Source organism: Cyanidioschyzon merolae, chromosome 14 (assembly GCF_000091205.1).
Source record: "Cyanidioschyzon merolae strain 10D DNA, chromosome 14, complete genome".
NCBI lineage: Eukaryota > Rhodophyta > Bangiophyceae > Cyanidiales > Cyanidiaceae > Cyanidioschyzon > Cyanidioschyzon merolae.
Window position 1 is genome coordinate 248,639 of NC_010140.1, and position 17,572 is coordinate 266,210.

General features: G+C 53.2%; 2 protein-coding genes and 2 non-coding genes across 4 annotated transcripts, besides 3 other annotated features; 2 read left to right on the forward strand and 2 right to left on the reverse strand.

The window, feature by feature from the left end:
- Nucleotides 1–560: 560 nt before the first annotated feature.
- On the reverse strand, nt 561–2,615 carry CYME_CMN097C (probable trehalase; the record flags this gene model as incomplete). Its single annotated transcript, XM_005537198.1, has 1 exon — nt 561–2,615. The coding sequence occupies one exon, from the start codon at nt 2,613–2,615 to the stop codon at nt 561–563; it is 2,055 nt and encodes a 684-aa protein (XP_005537255.1).
- A 166-nt stretch (nt 2,616–2,781) lies between these two features.
- Nucleotides 2,782–3,086: a sequence feature (pseudo-gene of 3-oxo-5-alpha-steroid 4-dehydrogenase).
- Nucleotides 3,087–3,962: 876 nt separating this feature from the next.
- Nucleotides 3,963–7,277: a sequence feature (repetitive element).
- Nucleotides 7,278–7,890: 613 nt separating this feature from the next.
- CYME_CMN101T lies at nt 7,891–11,168 on the reverse strand. Its single transcript, XR_002461471.1, has one exon. It is a non-coding gene; the product is annotated as a hypothetical transcript (transcript).
- On the forward strand, nt 8,041–9,093 carry CYME_CMN100C (unknown hydrolase; the record flags this gene model as incomplete). Its single annotated transcript, XM_005537199.1, has 1 exon — nt 8,041–9,093. One exon carries the CDS (start codon nt 8,041–8,043, stop codon nt 9,091–9,093), a length of 1,053 nt encoding a protein of 350 aa, XP_005537256.1.
- Nucleotides 10,592–13,776: a sequence feature (repetitive element).
- Nucleotides 13,747–15,786, forward strand: CYME_CMN103T. The gene has a single exon (XR_002461472.1). It is a non-coding gene; the product is annotated as a hypothetical transcript (transcript).
- Nucleotides 15,787–17,572: the final 1,786 nt, after the last annotated feature.

Consider the following 17,572-nt stretch of genomic DNA (forward strand, 5'->3'; position numbering starts at 1 on the left):
TTCTTGCTGACGGCAGATTGATGAAACGACATACGACTCCGTTGTTGAACGCGTATCCGAGGCGGAATGCACGGTTCGAGTGCTTTCAACGGCCTACCACGGTCCAGCATCCGGGACAGAGCAAGTCTAGGCACGTTCACGCCGGACGCAGCGTCGACGCTTCGAGCCTGACCCGGTGATACGTTGTTCGGTGACTGATTTTGGGTACCTCGTTCAGAAAAAGCGAGCTAGCCAGCTGCGGATCATTGAGAAAGGGATACTGCCCTTCCCTTGAGACAATACATCTATTTATGCATGTATTCGGCTGATGGAAAACTTCTGCAGTCTTCAAGTGCCTCAAATCGATCAAATATGCGATACGCCAATCGTCTCGAATAAAATCAAGATTCTTGTCGCTCGTTGGAGGCTGTGTTTATCGCGGGCTCGCGAATGAACAGCGCGGGAAACTTGGAGCACATACACATAAATAAACATACATTCATAAACAAAAATCTATCGTCGAGCGCCAATCTACGCTGAGGTAAACGCAGAGGTCATGACAGCATCAGGACCCGCACGGTTTATGTGGCTTCATCGGATACCCTCTGCCAGACTTGTGCGAGCAGGCTTCGATCAAGCTGCCATACACTGGACAAGAGCGCAAGGCTCACCCCAATTGTCCATCCGAATCCAACCTGGGGAACGTATTCACCGCCGTTGCCACTCTCTCCGACCTTTTCCGCGTGATACTTCTCGAAAAGATCACCACTCCGAAGCCAGCCCTGGTATACAGAACGCAGAAATCGGATGGCTATCTGCAAAGAAAGTTCGCGAGCTCGGTTGGAGATTTGCTCATTCGCGGAAAACTGCGTCGCTAGCGACGCAAACGCTTCGTGCAGCAGGAGTTGCACGGGTGGCCACGCGTTCGGGTAATCCCACTGTTGACCCGAATCGGTCACCAATGTTGCAACAACGCCTCCGTTTTGCAGGAGACCACTCTCCTCGAACGACTGGAGCACGCCACGCGCGATGGAAGCCGCTTGTTCCGATTCGATATGCTCGAGGATGCCGCTCCAGAGCGGGAAAAAGTTGCTCGAACTCACCGTCTGCCGCCAATCTGCAACCGTTTGCAGGGTCGTTGTATCGGCCTCCAGGTCGTAGTCGATCCATTGATCCCGGCTTGGTACGTATAAATACTTTTGCATCGTAGAGACCCGCTGTTGGACTCGATCAAGCAAGTCTCTTGTCACTGGGTCATTGGGGACCTCCTCATTTCCGGGTAACCGCTGTTCGAAAATGCTACCTTTTTCCGTTTCCGGTCGGCTACCGCTGATATACCATCGGTAGAGAAAAGCGAGATTGCGTTCCATGCGAAGCATGAAACTGTTGAAACACACAGGAATAATCAACTGCGTTCGGATGGAGCACATGCTTCGCCGGTCGCGCAGCCAGCGCGACGAAAAGTCCCATCCGCTTTCCGCTGCTGCAGTCAAGGCGATGAAGAGCTCACTCCGCCGCGGATCACCGAGAAGTTCCATCGAACAGTCACTTGCAAGTTTCGAGTCCTCGTAGAAGGATTCCGGTCGCGGTCCTTCGGCTGCGGGCGCATGGTAACGATTTAGGGTTCCCCCTGCGCGCATCTTTACCGTCCGTTGCTCCATCATGAAGCTGTATTCACGCTCCAGAAGCGGCAACGCTCGCCCCAAAAATGTCATCACGTCCCATCCGGCATGTGCATGCTCTGCGATGCAGCGCACCATATCCGAAAGTAGTGGTGGTTGGGTACGATTCAGATAGTAGATGCGGGCACCGTTGGGCACAAAGCCGAACTGCTCTACCAGATCGAGAAGATTCTCAACGCAGCAGCGCGCAGTCTCCCACATACCGCAGACCAGAAGGCCGCGAACGATGAAGTAGGTATCCCAGTAGTAGCACTCGCGGAATCGACCACCAGCCACGATGAATGGATGTTTCAGGGGCAGCAGACTGAAGCGTTCAGGTTCTCTGAACACCATCGGCGAGGTCTCGCGACCGAGTTTTCGCCAGCGTGCGACCATATCCATGAGCCAGTTTCCCGCATCGACATCCTGTGCTTTCATCCAGCGCCAGATCTGGTGCAGCAACGGTGGCGAACCGGTCGCTGTCGTTCCAGGTTCAGGGTCCAGCTCCAACTGCGGCAAGTCCCGCGGGATCCAGGCAAGCAAGTCGCCACCAGGCGCGTAGTCAAAGTGCTCTAACAGAAAGCGACGTACCTCCTCGAAGTCGGTGTCAGGTCCCTCGACACGTGCTAGCCGAAAGGTGGGCACAGGGGGCTCGCGCTCGGCCTCGCGGAGCCCGCTGGTTGCTTCGCCTGGGCCCGCCAGCGGCTCCTCAACAACGCGGCGACCGAACTCAGCGTCCCAGTACTCTATGATCCGCTCCGGTATTCGCCCAGGTAGCAGAGGCAGATCCACAAAGTGTTTTGAGTCAGCGAAAATGCGCAGTCGCTGAACGACTGCGAGCAGCGACTTTTCACAGCCGGCACTAGTTTCAGCGCAGTTGGCGGCACAGTATACAACCGAACTCGGAAATGCAGGCGCCAACGCGCCCAGACGAAAAGCCATATGCACGTACGCTTCGATGACTTTCAATGTCATGGTGCTCAGGTTACGGTACTGAACAGTTGCATAGTACCACACGTTCTATACGTCAACTGATGGCGAATGCGTCTCGCGGAGCTCGCGTTTCGTCGATCGAGAAGCGCATCGATGCGATTCTCGATCAATAGAGCTGGTGCTTTCCGCTGCTGACGCTGCCGCCTTTTTTTGGATAGGCGTGGTGTGCTTTGGCATTTGTGAGCTTGGCAACCTGGTGTGCCACTGGCGCTTGCGACAGGCCCCATACGGCTTGGTTTTCGAGCTTGTGTCGTGTCCGAACGACACACATTTGAGGTACTGGTGTGGGCAGGATGTACATTGATGACGCAGATAATCGCAGGCATCCGGTTTATGCTCGTGGGCATTGCGCAGCTGATGGTCTGGGTTCGGGCGAAGCATCGGCAGTCTCTGAAGGAATTTGGAACCCTCTATCCCTGGATGAAGAAACGCATGCTTCCTTTCGTTTGGTGAATGCGCAGCGGGTCACGAAATTTGTGTGCGTGCTGATGGGCAAGCCCTGACTTGGAGGTACGAGGCCGGTGCGCTTGTGACTTTTCGTCACTTTTGGATGATGGTGGATTCGGTGATCGTTGGAAACCGTGTAGTGAAGTGCACCCATACTCGTGATGGTGCTCGATAGTCGAGCAACCAAAGTGCACTCGGATATTTTTCCCAGAATACCGTGGCGGCGACTAGACATCACCCTGAATATGAACGTTTAGGGTACGCGCTTGTTTTACGTACGTATTAGGAAACCGTAGCATGCTGTGCGGCTTCGTTGCGCACTATTCACGGCCAGCATGCCGTCACCAGAGCACCTGGTGCCGGCTGCAGCCTCCAGCTTCTGGTACCGATCGTTTGATAGCGCCAGTCAAGATGGATCGTTTCTTGACCTCAGCTCTATCACTAGCGTTTTCGACAAAACGTCATCAATATCAGAAGACGACTGGTGATGGAGGCGCGACCGGCGGAGCTGACGCGGTCCACCTTTCTGGGACATCCTCTCAGGGTCGAATTGTACAAAGAGAAGCTGCAACCGATAGCAGGGGGCCGGTCGAAAAAGGCTAGGAGACGTCTGTGATTGGATATTAATTTACCCTAAATGGTCGTGAAACGTTTTCTTTCCATTGAACGGTAAGGGATAGAGAAAAAATCCGTCTCTCGAGCAGTTTTACTACTGGAAGGGAAAAATCAGCAGGTGGCTAACGAACATCCGCGTGCTTAAGGAATGGCGGGTGGCGTAGGGGGTGCAGATAAGTTTACGGTTTGGTGCTTGCACAACTACATACAAGTTAGGCTCTTGAAACTAATCTTATAGAGTAGATAAGAATACAGTATGTGCTTTTGTCGGGTGCCTCGATCGTGCCAGGCGAGATGCGTCGGCCGAACGTCGTGGCAGATATGGACGCTACCTGTGTGCTATGCCTCTGTCAAGATCACCGGGTCCGAGACAGTAGCAGGCACCATAACTTGGGCAATGACGATAGCATGGAAATGACTTGAACGGTCATCAGTACCAGCCCATGACGCCGGAAAGAAGCAAAATTCATGTCAGTTCCTTATTCCAGCGTCCGTGCAGCATGCATAACAAGCATAGAGAATAAACTTACATCCGTGTTCGGGAACACTACCGTATTTAGTTTGGTTACGATCAATACAACTAACGAAACTCTTCAAGGCTAGTGTGATGCATACCTCATCCACACAAGCGTAAGCCGCAGAGAACGCTACGCTTTTGATAGAAGCGTCGAGAGGTATCGTGCCAGGCCCCAACAGCTCCATGTATGTCAGGGCGGTACTGCGATGGGCAGTAGCGTCGGCACCAGCGACATAGCCTATAGCAAGAGACTACTCTACGTGAGTTTTCGATTTAGGACACCTGATTTTTGCTGCTGCGCGATGCGAACACGCAAGTGCCAAGGCGGGGTGTCGGACACGTGTCCTTCATCGATCGGTGAGGCGTCTCGCGCGGTGCACGCATCGCGCTCGGTGAGCGCATCTGGGAGATCAGGCAGACATGAGACACGACATGTATGTCGCCGTTGAAGGGAAATGCGATCGCGATCTTTAGCGTGTTGCTCTCAAGTTGTATTTGCGTTAAAGTCATAGCAGAGTATACTTTTCAGGTCAATTATGTTTCAACCCTCAGTTTAGTTTATTCAAGTGATTTTTCGCGGTTTATATCAGAGGCGTTGATGGAGCGTTCTTTTTCAAAAAAACAAAAAAGGAAAGCTATGAAAAAGCAAGTCGGCGATCCTGGAGGCCCAGGGTCGCCGGCTGTCAGAAAAAAAAAACAAAAACAGTGCCGATTCCAGAAGAAAAGCAAGAGAAAAAGAAGCAAAAGGGGAGGCCTTACGTCGAAGGCGGCAAAAAAGACAACTGTACGACGAGATGGTGGTTAAAGGCTGTCTTCTTAAACAAATCAAGGATCCCCACAGGGAAACGTTGCGATACGCTATCGAAAAACGTGTCGACTCGTACTCGAAGAGTATTGTCAAGGCGTCGTCAGGACTGATGCATTTGTCGAGGTAGATGTATCGCGAAGTGGCGCACATGGAAACGGTCGAGATTCCGGACGAGTTTTTCGACAAGACCTCTATTCGTCAGCTGATGCTTGGTACAGGGGAAGCGCGGAGGGAAACTCAGATAGTGCATGCCCTCCACGAAAGCTTCGCGGAATTCCGCTTCGAAGGTAATCGATACAAGGGTGACTCGACTATTTACATATACGGGGCGGTGAAGTACCTCACGAACCTGAGGAACCATATGACGATGGACCTCGAACATTTTATGATACGCGCCGTGTTCGCTCTCGACCCGCGCATCTCTCGCAAAGGTGCACAGGCGATGATCAATGGCATCACGAAAGATCGCAAGCGTGAAGATGAGGTCGAATTTGTAGACAAGAAGGCGTCAAAAGAGCGCATGAATGAAGCTTCTGTAATCCGTGCGGCTATCCAAGAGCATCGTGCGGTACTGGGGTTTGTTAATCCAACAGAAAAGATATCAGAGTTGAAAAAAGACAAGGAAAGATACTATCGCCTCGTCCTGCGATATTTCGTGTTTCTGGACCGAGAGCTCGAACGCAAAGCGGAGATGAAGCTGAGTGAGGAGAGAATTAAAAAAGAGTGGGAGAGACGGGCGGCTTCGCTCATGGGAAGCGCTTCTACGCGGTTCCAATGTGCAACATCAAGTCACATTTTGTGACGATCGACTCCAGCATCCTCTATGGCATCATGAGACAGATCAGTGGGGAGTTCGATGTTAGCAACGGGAAGTTCATCGGTGAAAACCGGGAGATGCACTAGAAGAATATCTTCGAGTTCAAACTTCTCAAAGCGGGCAAGCAAAAGTTGTTCACTGGGATGATCGAAACCGATGGAGTAGCCTTGTGTGTACACGATCCGCGGTTGACGAAAGATCGTTCAGTGCCGCCCTCGGCTTCGCCCGTGGCGAAGGATGCAGAAAACAAAGCGGCGGATCCTGCGACGCAGCAGGTAGAGGATAACGACCTTGTCGTTGGTACGGCGAAGCATGAAGATGAGAAGGAGGCGGGTCTTGAGACGCAGAAAGTGCAGGATAACGACTTTGTCGTTGGCGCGGCGAAGCATAAAGATGAGAAGGAGGCGGGTCTTGAAACGCAGAAAGTGCAGGATAACGACTTTGTCGTTGGCGCGGACCTCGGGAACACGAATATCGTAACCATCGCAGCATCCACGCCTGGGGAAGATGATACTGACGGTGACTTACGTCAGAGAGACACGCGACTTTTGAGATTCCCGACAACGAGATGCTATCGAGAATCCGGTATAACGAATGCAAGGAAGAGAATCGAGATATGGAATGCAGGAGTGAAAGAGCACCTCGAAGCTTTGAGCGAGGTAACGAGCCGCGGAGCGGACTTTCGAGCTTTTCGGGAATTCCCGCAAGTTCGTGTTGCTCATTGGGATGCGCTGTAGAGGAGTATACAAAGCCTCGGTGGGCTCGTTTGCGAATGAACTTGCACTGTGGGAAGCAGCGTGCATTCGCGAATTTTTTCAATGAGTTGCGTGCCCTGAAGGAGGATGAAAGTCAGAGGCCCGTAGTAGCGTCTTGGGCAGGGCGATGGAAGACCCAAACAGGGACTACTCCAGCTCCAACGACGAGGGTATGCAAGGAGTGTGCACGGCGTTTCGTTACAATACCGATAGATGAGTTTCGAGCATCGTATACACACCACGAGCTGGGTTGTACACTTCAGAGGGTCGAGATGGAAACGTGTCAGCGGCGCCCTGAGGATACAAAAAGTACGGACCGCTGACGGAAGAGCAAATGGAAAGGAGGGCGACAGTTCGTGGACTCCTTGCACTAGCGCTTTCTGCAAACAACGGCAAGAAACGTATCGAATCGTGAACGGAGACTTTAACGCCGCTATCAATATAAGGAAATGTACGGTGATGGAAAGAAGACCTCCAGAGTAGACGAGTGAGAACTTTGGGGACAACCTCTCAGCGTGGGACTATATGAGAAAAAGCTGGAAGCAGTAGTGAGTGGCCGCCCCCAAAAAACCGGGAGGCACCTGCACGACAGTTGGAGGCTTCTTGTCTAGGGCGGGCTTCGCGCCACTACTGTACAAGGTCGGCATCGTTTTTCTTTTGAAAGACGTTTGTTTCCAGGGGTGGCTCCTAGTATATTGCTTCGCGCTGCCGCAGGCACTAGTCCTGTATGCGCAATTTCAGGCTCCCAGAATGATAAGGAATCCCGATTCTGTGACTAGTGAACCGACCGTCGATCCAGCATCCTCTGTAGTATTGCAAAGCCGTTTTGTATCCGCACTGCATCCGCACCTGCGGTGTCAGCGCTATTACGCATGCTTGAAGCAATTACTCTGCGAATGATAGAACGTACAAAATGACCAGTACATCCGAAAGTAAGTTTAAGTTATGGAACTTGAACGTAAGTTTCACTTTGATGAACGCATTTGGGACTACCAATATCCATCCCCGCAATAACGGATCCAGGGTCGATGTACAGGTTTAGCCATCGGAAAAAATATATTGCGTAAGCAGCCTTCATATGTCAGCGCTCTTGTATGCTTCGGATTCCGAACCGGGCTTGCCCGACGTAAGCGCCCGAGGCACGCAGGTGTAAGAAGCCAGCGAGCGAGGAAGTCTGCTGGCTAAAACAGCAGTCGGGCAAACCAGCGAGCCAGTGTACTCCACGAGGGCGAGACACGAGCTCGCCTGCAGCCGCACGTGCTGGGTACTTCAGCGACTCCAAACGAGCCACCGCTCAAACTCTTTTACGTCAAGCAGTTGTGGACGTCCCGTGGTGATGCAGACGAGTTTCTGCCTGAGGCAAAAACGTTTTGGAAATAGGTCAACTTGGCGGTGAACGAGGACCTGGTAGTACTGGCAAGTGGCCCTGTCGACGACACTGTGGAGGCATGTTCACCGGTGGCGAAGCATTTGCGCCAGCGCCTCATCGTCCCATGTCAAGACTAGGTCGCCAGCGCTGGGCTAGCGCTGCTGGTGAGTCCGACACGCACCAGGCCCAAGCAGCACAGTGTCGCGGCAGGCAGCACTTGGTAGCTCTCGACGGAGCAACCGCCACTGCGGCTGCCGCTACAGAAGGGCACTTTCGTACAGCTGCAACAGTACTGCCCGTTAGGGTGTCGAGCACGATTCCATCGCAACTTTCACGAAAGTCAGCAGCACGAGCAGTCACAGCAGCGACAGTGATGTGTTCGTCACCGTACGAGCACCGGCACTCTGCGGAAACGTCCCCCGGATTGCAACGTGTTGCTAGTTCCGCGACGACCGCTGCGACATCGCGAGACCAACCCATTGTATTCTTCTTTGATGTGATGGATACTCTTGTTTGTGACCCTTTTTTCAAGGACATGCACCTTCACTTTGGATTTGACAAACGCGAGGACTTTCTCGCCGCAAAGCACCCGGAGACCTGGATTCGCTTCGAGCGAGGTGAACTCTCGGTTACCGATCTGGAGCACCTCTTCTTCAGACCGCTGCACACGCTCCCATTGCACTTGGCAAAGCATGCAAGGTTCAATGCCCGTCGCTTTGAAGCGTATCTTCGCGAGTCTTACAGATTCATGGATGAAGGCATAGAACCGCTGCTCGAGTGGCTTGCATCGCGACAGCCTCCTGGCACGCTGCATATTCTCTCGAACTACCCCTGCTACTATCGATTCATTGAAGAGAAGTTGGGTCTATCGAGGTACTTATCGTGGACGGCGGTCAGCTGTGAAACCGGCCTCCGGAAACCTGATCCTCGGGCCTATGCCGAGGCGGCAACGCGGGCTGGCGCGTCAGCTTCACAATGCGTTCTGATCGATGACCAAAAGCGGAACATTGACGGTGCTCTGGCTGCTGGCTTTGGGGCGGCAATCCTCTATCCCGGCACGAGTTCGGCGTTGCGCTCTCTTCTGGAAGAGTTTCTAGATGGAAACAACGTCGGCAAGAAGGTGGGCTTTTGAATGCACTGGATGCGTGTTTTGTAAGGAGATTTTGCATAGAACTCGAGGGTATCGGAGAATGCAGACGCTTACACCAGCATATGCTCCGAGGCTGCCTCGAACAACGTTCGTAACGACGCGATTCGATCCAATTTAGTACAGTCGAGAGAGCAAGCCTGTCCTGCTCGTGTCGAGCGAGATCGCCGCGTGGAATAGTACTCAGCGCTGCTCTGGATCCTGCCAGTGGATTGCCCACAACTGCCAGAATACGTATTCGCAAAGCGCAGGGATCGAGCGACAGATGACTTTGCGGACACCACTTCTCTTGGTGAGTCGGCGCCAGCGATCGGTAAAACTGGTTCCGTTCATGGACAAGGCGGCACGGATACGCTCGATTTGCGGTCTGGCAAGGAAACGAAACACGCTGTAGTGTCTACGAAGCCAAGTACGTTCAAGGCAGCAGCTTTGTTCGGCCATAGGTTAGAATCGTTCCATGAGACATGCAGCATGTAACAGAGACTATGAAGCGTGCAAGTGTATTTCTGGACTGCGTGCACACGCCAGAATCGGCATTGGCCGTCAAAAAAGCAGGCTGAAAGGTATTCTCTGTGTTTCCAAGGACGCATTCGGACTCGTTCAGTAAATCAACGGGCTTCATCGAGAACGCGGACGCAGGACTGGAGGTCGACGTGCGTACGGATGCGGCAGCGCTATCCGCAGCATCACTTGAACCAGATCTGGAAGGGGCTTGTTGTGAAGTATACCTCTGTTGCTTCACTTGTTGGTATTCGAGCCATTCGGATGCTCCGTATTTGCTCCGCATCATCAACACCGTGCTGAACGGCTCCCGTGGCGTGTATGTGTCCATGAAAGCGACGCGAGCTCAGAGTCTCGAGTGCATGTCGAGATCGCACTGCAAATTCCCGTTAAAAGGATGCGACGCTCACCATCAAATGCAGCTTCCAACGATAAATCTCTGTACACGGGTTTGTGGTGGCAGGTTGTCCCATTGCCGTCCAGATGGGTGCACACCTTCTGAGCAATATGCAGCAGCGTTTGCATATTTTCAATCGGCAAAACGTTTGCATAGGCCAGCGTTCTCCGATTGTGCGCTCTTTCTTTTCTTACTTTTTTTCAATGTGCGGTGAAGTATCCATCAAACATCCTACCTCCAAGTTACATCACCTATACTTCTTCTCGGATATTCTGGTGGTTTTATAAGTTCTATCACTCACCTAATGCGCGCCCTGCTAGTCCGCAAAGGCTCCTGAACCGCTGGAACGGGTTCACCACAGTGACAGAACGGCGTTACCGTACCACAGCGGGCGTCGGCTCGAGGCGTGCTTCACCCGACGTAGAATCGGGTCTCATCGTCAGTTTGTGCTCAGTCAGTCTGCGGATGCAGGCTTGCCTTCGCTGCACGAAACGCTGGAGGAACTTGGCTGTTAGGATGAATTCTGGGAGTCGTCTGTCTCCTTCGTGATCATGCATGGAATGCGTTCTTGGTTGGCAATGCGGGTTTGTGCTTGACACCCACCACAGTGGGTAGGCGCAGAGAGCACTGGGCCCGTGTGCGCATCCGATTCGCTGGACCTTCCGCTTGGAAGGTAGCATGTGAGTTTGTTCGCCACTGATGAGCGCTGAGGCTCGGTTAATGGACCATCAGTTGCCAGTGCTACACTCAGAGTGAGTGTCCGGCCTTCGTCTATCACGGTGAAGCCCAGCTGCTGCTGTCCTTCAAGGAGCTCGGTTCGCTCCTGTTTCCAGCGCGGGCACTGTAAGCCTAAATATGCCAGCGTCTCCGGAATCTCGTCTCGATAGCAGGGACAGTGTTATTCCCAGTGCGATTCCAGTGTTCCTATACGGCTTAGAGACGGTGCTGCTCGCCAGAAGCCACCGACGCGTATTGTGGCGAGCCACTAGGTACCTCGAGCTAGTCCCGGGAACTCCAGCGCCTCCCACCAGTACGTGCATGAACAGGCTAGGCTGTAGTTCCGGTACAGAGTCAAGCCGGCGTTGAGGGCGCGACTGGTTCCGTGGCTACGTTCCCATATTGTTGTTTGGACCGTTCGCTTAAGGCGGCGGGAGCCTTCTATATTTCTGGGGAACGATTGGGGAGCGTGTTTTCGCCTAGGGGGCGCTTCAGCCAAATCTGCGTTGATTTCAACCAAGTGATCTTGCGGTGCATTGGGGTTTGCATGGATATGCGACTGAACCAGGTGTGCATGGTGGGCCCTTTGGCCCATATACGTGCCCGGTATCCTGCTGCTATCGCTTCTGTCGAGGATTTCTGGAGTTCAAGTCCGAGTGCCAGGAGGTATCGCGGTCGATACGCGCACCTCCATATCTGGCGGGCATGAAACACCACGCGCATGTCGCCGTTAAAGGGAAACGTGATCGCGATCTTTAGCGTGTTGCTCTCAAGTACGAGTTGTATTTGCGTTAAAGTCATAGCAGAGTATACTTTACAGTTCAATTATGTTTCAACCTTCTTAAACATATCAAGGAACCCCACAGGGAAACGTTGCGAGACGCTATCGAAAAACGTGTCGACTCGTACTCGAAGAGTATTGTCAAGGCGTCGTCAGGACTGATGCATTTGGCGAGGTAGATGTATCGCGAAGTGGCGCACATGGAAACGGTCGAGATTCCGGACGAGTTTTTCGACAAGACCTTTATTCGTCAGCTGATGCTTGGCACAGGGGAAGCGCGGAGGGAAACTCAGATAGTGCATGCCCTCCACGAAAACTTCGCGGAATTCCGCTTCGAAGGTAATCGATACAAGGGTGACTCGACTATTTACATATACGGGGCGGTGAAGTACCTCACGAACCTGAGGAACCATTTGACGATGGACCTCGAACATTTTATGATACGCGCCGTGTTCGCTCTCGACCCGCGCATCTCTCGCAAAGGTGCATAGGCGATGATCAATGGCATCACGAAAGATCGCAAGCGTGAAGATGAGGTCGAATTTGTCGACAAGAAGGCGTCAAAAGAGTGCGTGAATGAAGCTTCTGTAATCCGTGCGGCTATCCAAGAGCATCGTGCGGTACTGGGGTTTGTTAATCCAACAGAAAAGATATCAGAGTTGAAAAAAGACAAGGAAAGATACTATCGCCTCGTCCTGCGGTATTTCGTGTTTCTGGACCGAGAGCTCGAACGCAAAGCGGAGACGAAGCTGAGTGAGGAGAGAAATAAAGAGTGGGAGAGACGGGCGGCTTCGCTCATGGGAAGCGCTTCTACGTGGTTCCAATGTGCAACATCAAGTCACATTTTGTGACGATCGACTCCAGCATCCTCTATGGCATCATGAGACAGATCAGTGGGGAGTTCGATGTTAGCAACGGGAAGTTCATCGGTGAAAATCGGGAGATGCACTAGAAGAATACCTTCGAGTTCAAACTTCTCAAAGCGGGCAAGCAAAAGTTGTTCACTGGGATGATCGAAACCGATGGAGTAGCCTTGTGTGTACACGATCCGCGGTTGAAGAAAGATCGTTCAGTGCCGTCCTCGGCTACGCCCGTGACGAAGGATGCAGAAAACAAAGCGGCGGATCCTGCGACGCAGCAGGTAGAGGATAACGACCTTGTCGTTGGTACGGCGAAGCATGAAGATGAGAAGGAGGCGGGTCTTGAGACGCAGAAAGTGCAGGATAACGACTTTGTCGTTGGCGCGGCGAAGCATAAAGATGAGAAGGAGGCGGGTCTTGAAACGCAGAAAGTGCAGGATAACGACTTTGTCGTTGGCGCGGACCCCGGGAACACGAATATCGTAACCATCGCAGCATCCACGCCTGGGGAAGATGATACTGACGGTGACTTACGTCAGAGAGACATGCGACTTTTGAGATTCCCGACAACGAGATGCTATCGAGAATCCGGTATAACGAATGCAAGGAAGAGAATCGAGATATGGAATGCAGGAGTGAAAGAGCACTTCGAAGCTTTGAGCGAGGTAACGAGCCGCGGAACGGACTTTCGAGCTTTTCGGGAATTCCTGCAAGTTCGTGTTGCTCATTGGGATGCGCTGTGGAGGAGTATACAAAGCCTCGGTGGGCTCGTTTGCGAATGAACTTGCACTGTGGGAAGCAGCGTGCATTCGCGAATTTTTTCAATGAGTTGCGTGCCCTGAAGGAGGATGAAAGTCAGAGGCCCGTAGTAGCGTCTTGGGCAGGGCGATGGAAGACCCAAACAGGGACTACTCCAGCTCCAACGACGAGGGTATGCAAGGAGTGTGCACGGCGTTTCGTTACAATACCGATAGATGAGTTTCGAGCATCGTATACACACCACGAGCTGGGTTGTACACTTCAGAGGGTCGAGATGGAAACGTGTCAGCGGCGCCCTGAGGATACAAAAAGTACGGACCGCTGACGGAAGAGCAAATGGAAAGGAGGGCGACAGTTCGTGGACTCCTTGCACTAGCGCTTTCTGCAAACAACGGCAAGAAACGTATCGAATCGTGAACGGAGACTTTAACGCCGCTATCAATATAAGGAAATGTGCGGTGATGGAAAGAAGACCTCCAGAGTAGACAAGTGAGAACTTTGGGGACAACCTCTCAGCGTGGGACTATATGAGAAAAAGCTGGAAGCAGTAGTGAGTGGCCGCCCCCAAAAAACCGGGAGGCACCTGCACGACAGTTGGAGGCTTCTTGTCTAGGGCGGGCTTCGCGCCACTATTGTACAAGGTCGGCATCGTTTTTGTTTTGAAAGGCGGTGGTGGTGTGGTGTGTGTACGTCCTTTCTGAACCGCCAATTTTTCGATAAAAGCCCGAACTGCGTGAGATTGTGACCAGCGCCAATATGGACGTTGCGTCAGGTACGAAAACGGTGCCCGGGGAGAACGTTTCGCAAACCGAGTCTGACAATCTCGTTGTTCTGGAGCGGCTTGCAGCGAACCTCTTTCTGCGTGTCAACGAGCTTGAAAGAGCGCTGCCGTCGTGCGAGAATGCTGATGGAGAGACGGGCTCAGAAACGCAAGCACTATTGCTAGCACGAGTCTCGGAGCTAGAGTCACAGGTTAGATCGCTGACCCACGAAAACGAACGCCTCAAGTATCGGATCCGGCACTTGGTACGCAGTCTAGAGGCGGTTTTGAGCCCCCGCACCCAGGTCACGAATACTACCATAGCGTCAGCAGCAACGCCGGTGAACGGCAACCCAGCGGCCACTGAGTAACACCGAGCTTGAGAAGCGCTACCCCTGGACGTATGCGTCTGGTACAGGGTGCACCGATCGAGTCCTCTGGTCAGGCGACACGGTCGGAGCCGCGTCTGTGCACGCTGCTCCGAACGAGCGCGCACTTTGGTACGCGCGACCCTTGTGAAGTTATTTGCTGAGCGACGTTGACCTGAACTCGTGTGCAGCGTACAAGCATGGGTACATTTGCAAGCGGACGCTGGCGCTTGCAGTCGCACAGGGCAGAGCCAGCGCAATGAAAGATGGTGCAGCGCGTTATGTCCGCACCGTTCTGCACTGCGAATGGATCGTTCTCCGCCCGTGTCAGCATTAAATGAAACGGACTCACTAATTAGGGCGTACACGCTTAAGTTTGGGTGTCTGCCCGGAGCCATCAGCAACATTCGTTGCAGGCTTCTCCGGCTTTCAAGACGCTCGACTCTCTGATCTCTCTGGCCTCGTTGCAAGCAGTCGAAGGATGTTGATGGCATCTTTCAACTCCCGACTTGGTGCTTCCGGCAGTCGTCAACGCATTTGAAACACATGCCAAAAATTGCGATTTATGCCACTAATGTCACTTTCATCTCCATTGTATGCAGCCGCCGTGAGCTCTTCGCAGCGCTGCCATTGGACGATGGTCCGCTTTTTCCAAATGTCTACGAAGCTTGCCTTTCAGAGGGCCGCTCTGTGGCGCTTGAGCGCTGGCTTATGCACGCAGCACGAGTCAGCGACGAGCAAAGAAGGCCCTCTTCGATGCCCTGCGGCCTCTCCGCGTCCGGTGCAGTACCCCAAGATCACGGGCTTCTTCCAAGCGATCCCCTTGACATGTACTTTGTTCGTCGCGGTCGCAAGCGCACGCTCTTCCATTCGATAGGGGATTCGTGGAATGCGATGATGTTCGTAATGAAACACGTACCGGAAGGAGAACCCATGCTCGTGAACAAGTGGAGCGTTTTCGATCCGTCGACGCTCCTCTCATCCGGTTCAATGACACAACTATCGCCCGAAGCGATTGCTGTGATGACTCGAGTGCAAGCCGAAGATCCTGTTCCATGCAGACAGAAGAGATGAGTGCCTTTGGAAGCATTTCCCAGAACAAATATCGTGCCTATGTCGAATACAGTTCCGTTAAAGGCCAAAAAAGATGAGGATTGATGTTTCGAACGGAATCGAATATTTGATGGGATACGTTCAGTGCACTTTCGGCATGAGCACATGAAGAACGCATCAAGGGACGATGCCGAACGTTCTTCTTCGTACGTCTAGCGGCGGGAACGGTAGTGCGCCTACCAGTTGCAAAGGAGCCGCAAAATCGACCACTTGAAGCGCGCAAGATTTGAGCGTGCCACATGAAAGAAAAAGAGAAGCGTCGAAGTTTGCGCGTATGTATTGGTTGATGATGCCCAATCGTGTAGGAAAGCTTGTCTCATGGCGTTGCGGATCATCCTGGTGAAGGTAACGTAACGAATACCAGGAACGATGCGTCGAAGGAGCCACTCCGGACAGACGACCAAACATCCTAAACCTACGTATGCATCCATTATACCTCATTGCTGTACTTCGAATGTCAAGGCTGCACCTCTAATGAATCGTTCGAACACAAAATCAAAAGGCAGGAACACACCGATCTGTTCAGTGTTCCGGCTCGATTCGACACCGGCTTGGATGGACGAGCGCGTGATACGCTCGTAACGCCGGGGACTCTCATGGTCTCGGAAGCACGCTTCAGTGTCCCGTCTTCACCGAAGGCGGTTCTTCTGGTGTCACTTGGTATGGTTGCTGTGGTATACGCCTTGCAAGTTTACGACGTGCGTAACGAGGAGAAGGTGCGACGCCGGCGAGTAGAGCGACAGGCGGAGGCGTTGCGCAAGTCGCCACAACTTACAGACGAGCAGTTTCGACAACTGCAACAAGTCCGGCCCTTGTACCCGGGGGACCTTTACGCTTTGCGGGAGGAACGCTGGGAAACCCTGCAGAGACGCATCCGCGAGTGGCTACCGCGCTGGAGTCCTCGGGAACGGGCGGGCGTTCTCGGGAGCGACGACTCCGTGGCTATGCTTAACACCGAAAGAGAGCGTTTTTCTGTGAAATCCGCAACCGAACGTATTGATAGCTCCTGATATGCCGTTTCAGCGGTAGCGAGCGATCTAAGTCGAACAGGGCGACCTGCTGTCGCTGACCCAGAACGATTCGTATCGGCAAGGCACGAGAACGTGACTCCCTCCATCTTCTATATTTGGCTCTACAAACATCCACGAGACACGCCGCTGTGTGGCAGTGCTCACAATGAGAAGCGGTGTCCACAGCAAATTGTACCACGTAGCCGCGGCAAGAGGTCAATCCGGTTACAGAACCTACATCCGCTGGCAATGCACTGGAATGGATGCAATCTTAGTGTCGTAGCGCGATAGGGGCGCACGTACGCGCCCCCAGCGATGCGAGCGCAGCATTGCTTAGGCGGAATCCCAGGGGCTCAAACACGCAGCCGGGGCTTGAGTGCAGCCAGTACGGTGTCGAGCAATGCCATGATCATGAACCTCGCCTGCGTAGCAAGACTGTTCATGCGTGGCGAAAACCGACCAATCTCCTCGTATGTATCGCTTGATCCCTAATGGAGCGCGTGTTTTTGTGTGACCGCAGACTGGCGTCGAGTGCGATGCATACGCGCCAACATTTGTGAGATCTGGTATATTGTTGGCGTTGCCTGCTGCCGGCCTCAATACGAGCGCAACGCTCCCCGGATCCTGGATTTGCATCAGGAACCTGACCAATGACAAGATCCACCTTTTGGCACGCCCCACAACTGTACATCGTCGTGTAAACGTGTCCGCATTGCGTTACCAAGCACGAGGCATTCCCCTACATCGCAGGCATCGATGGATGCGCTGCAGCGCAGCGGAAGACGATCCAACCTTTACGCATCTCGATTCTGAACAGGCCACATCCGAGTGCTCGTGCAGACATGAGGGGCACCGAGGCGTCCCGCCAGGCGTCCCAGCTGGCTGCGAGTCGACAACCTGCTGCTCGCAGCAGAGCTCGTCCACGAAGTATCGGGAGGTTCCCGAATCCGCAAAGTTTCCCTCATGGTGACGGACTGACCGCAGTCCACTGCCCGACGAGTTCAGCTCATCGTCGGACATTGGCACCAGCAGGTGTATTGCAGCGATTCGGAGTCGGCTCCGATGTGCACGTCCACCAGTTCACTTGGTGTAGGTAGGATCGATGAAGCTATCCAGATTCCCGTGGAGCACGCATACCACTACCAACACGGCCACCACCAGTGACCCTTTCGAAACACTCAACCGTAACAAAGCTCCT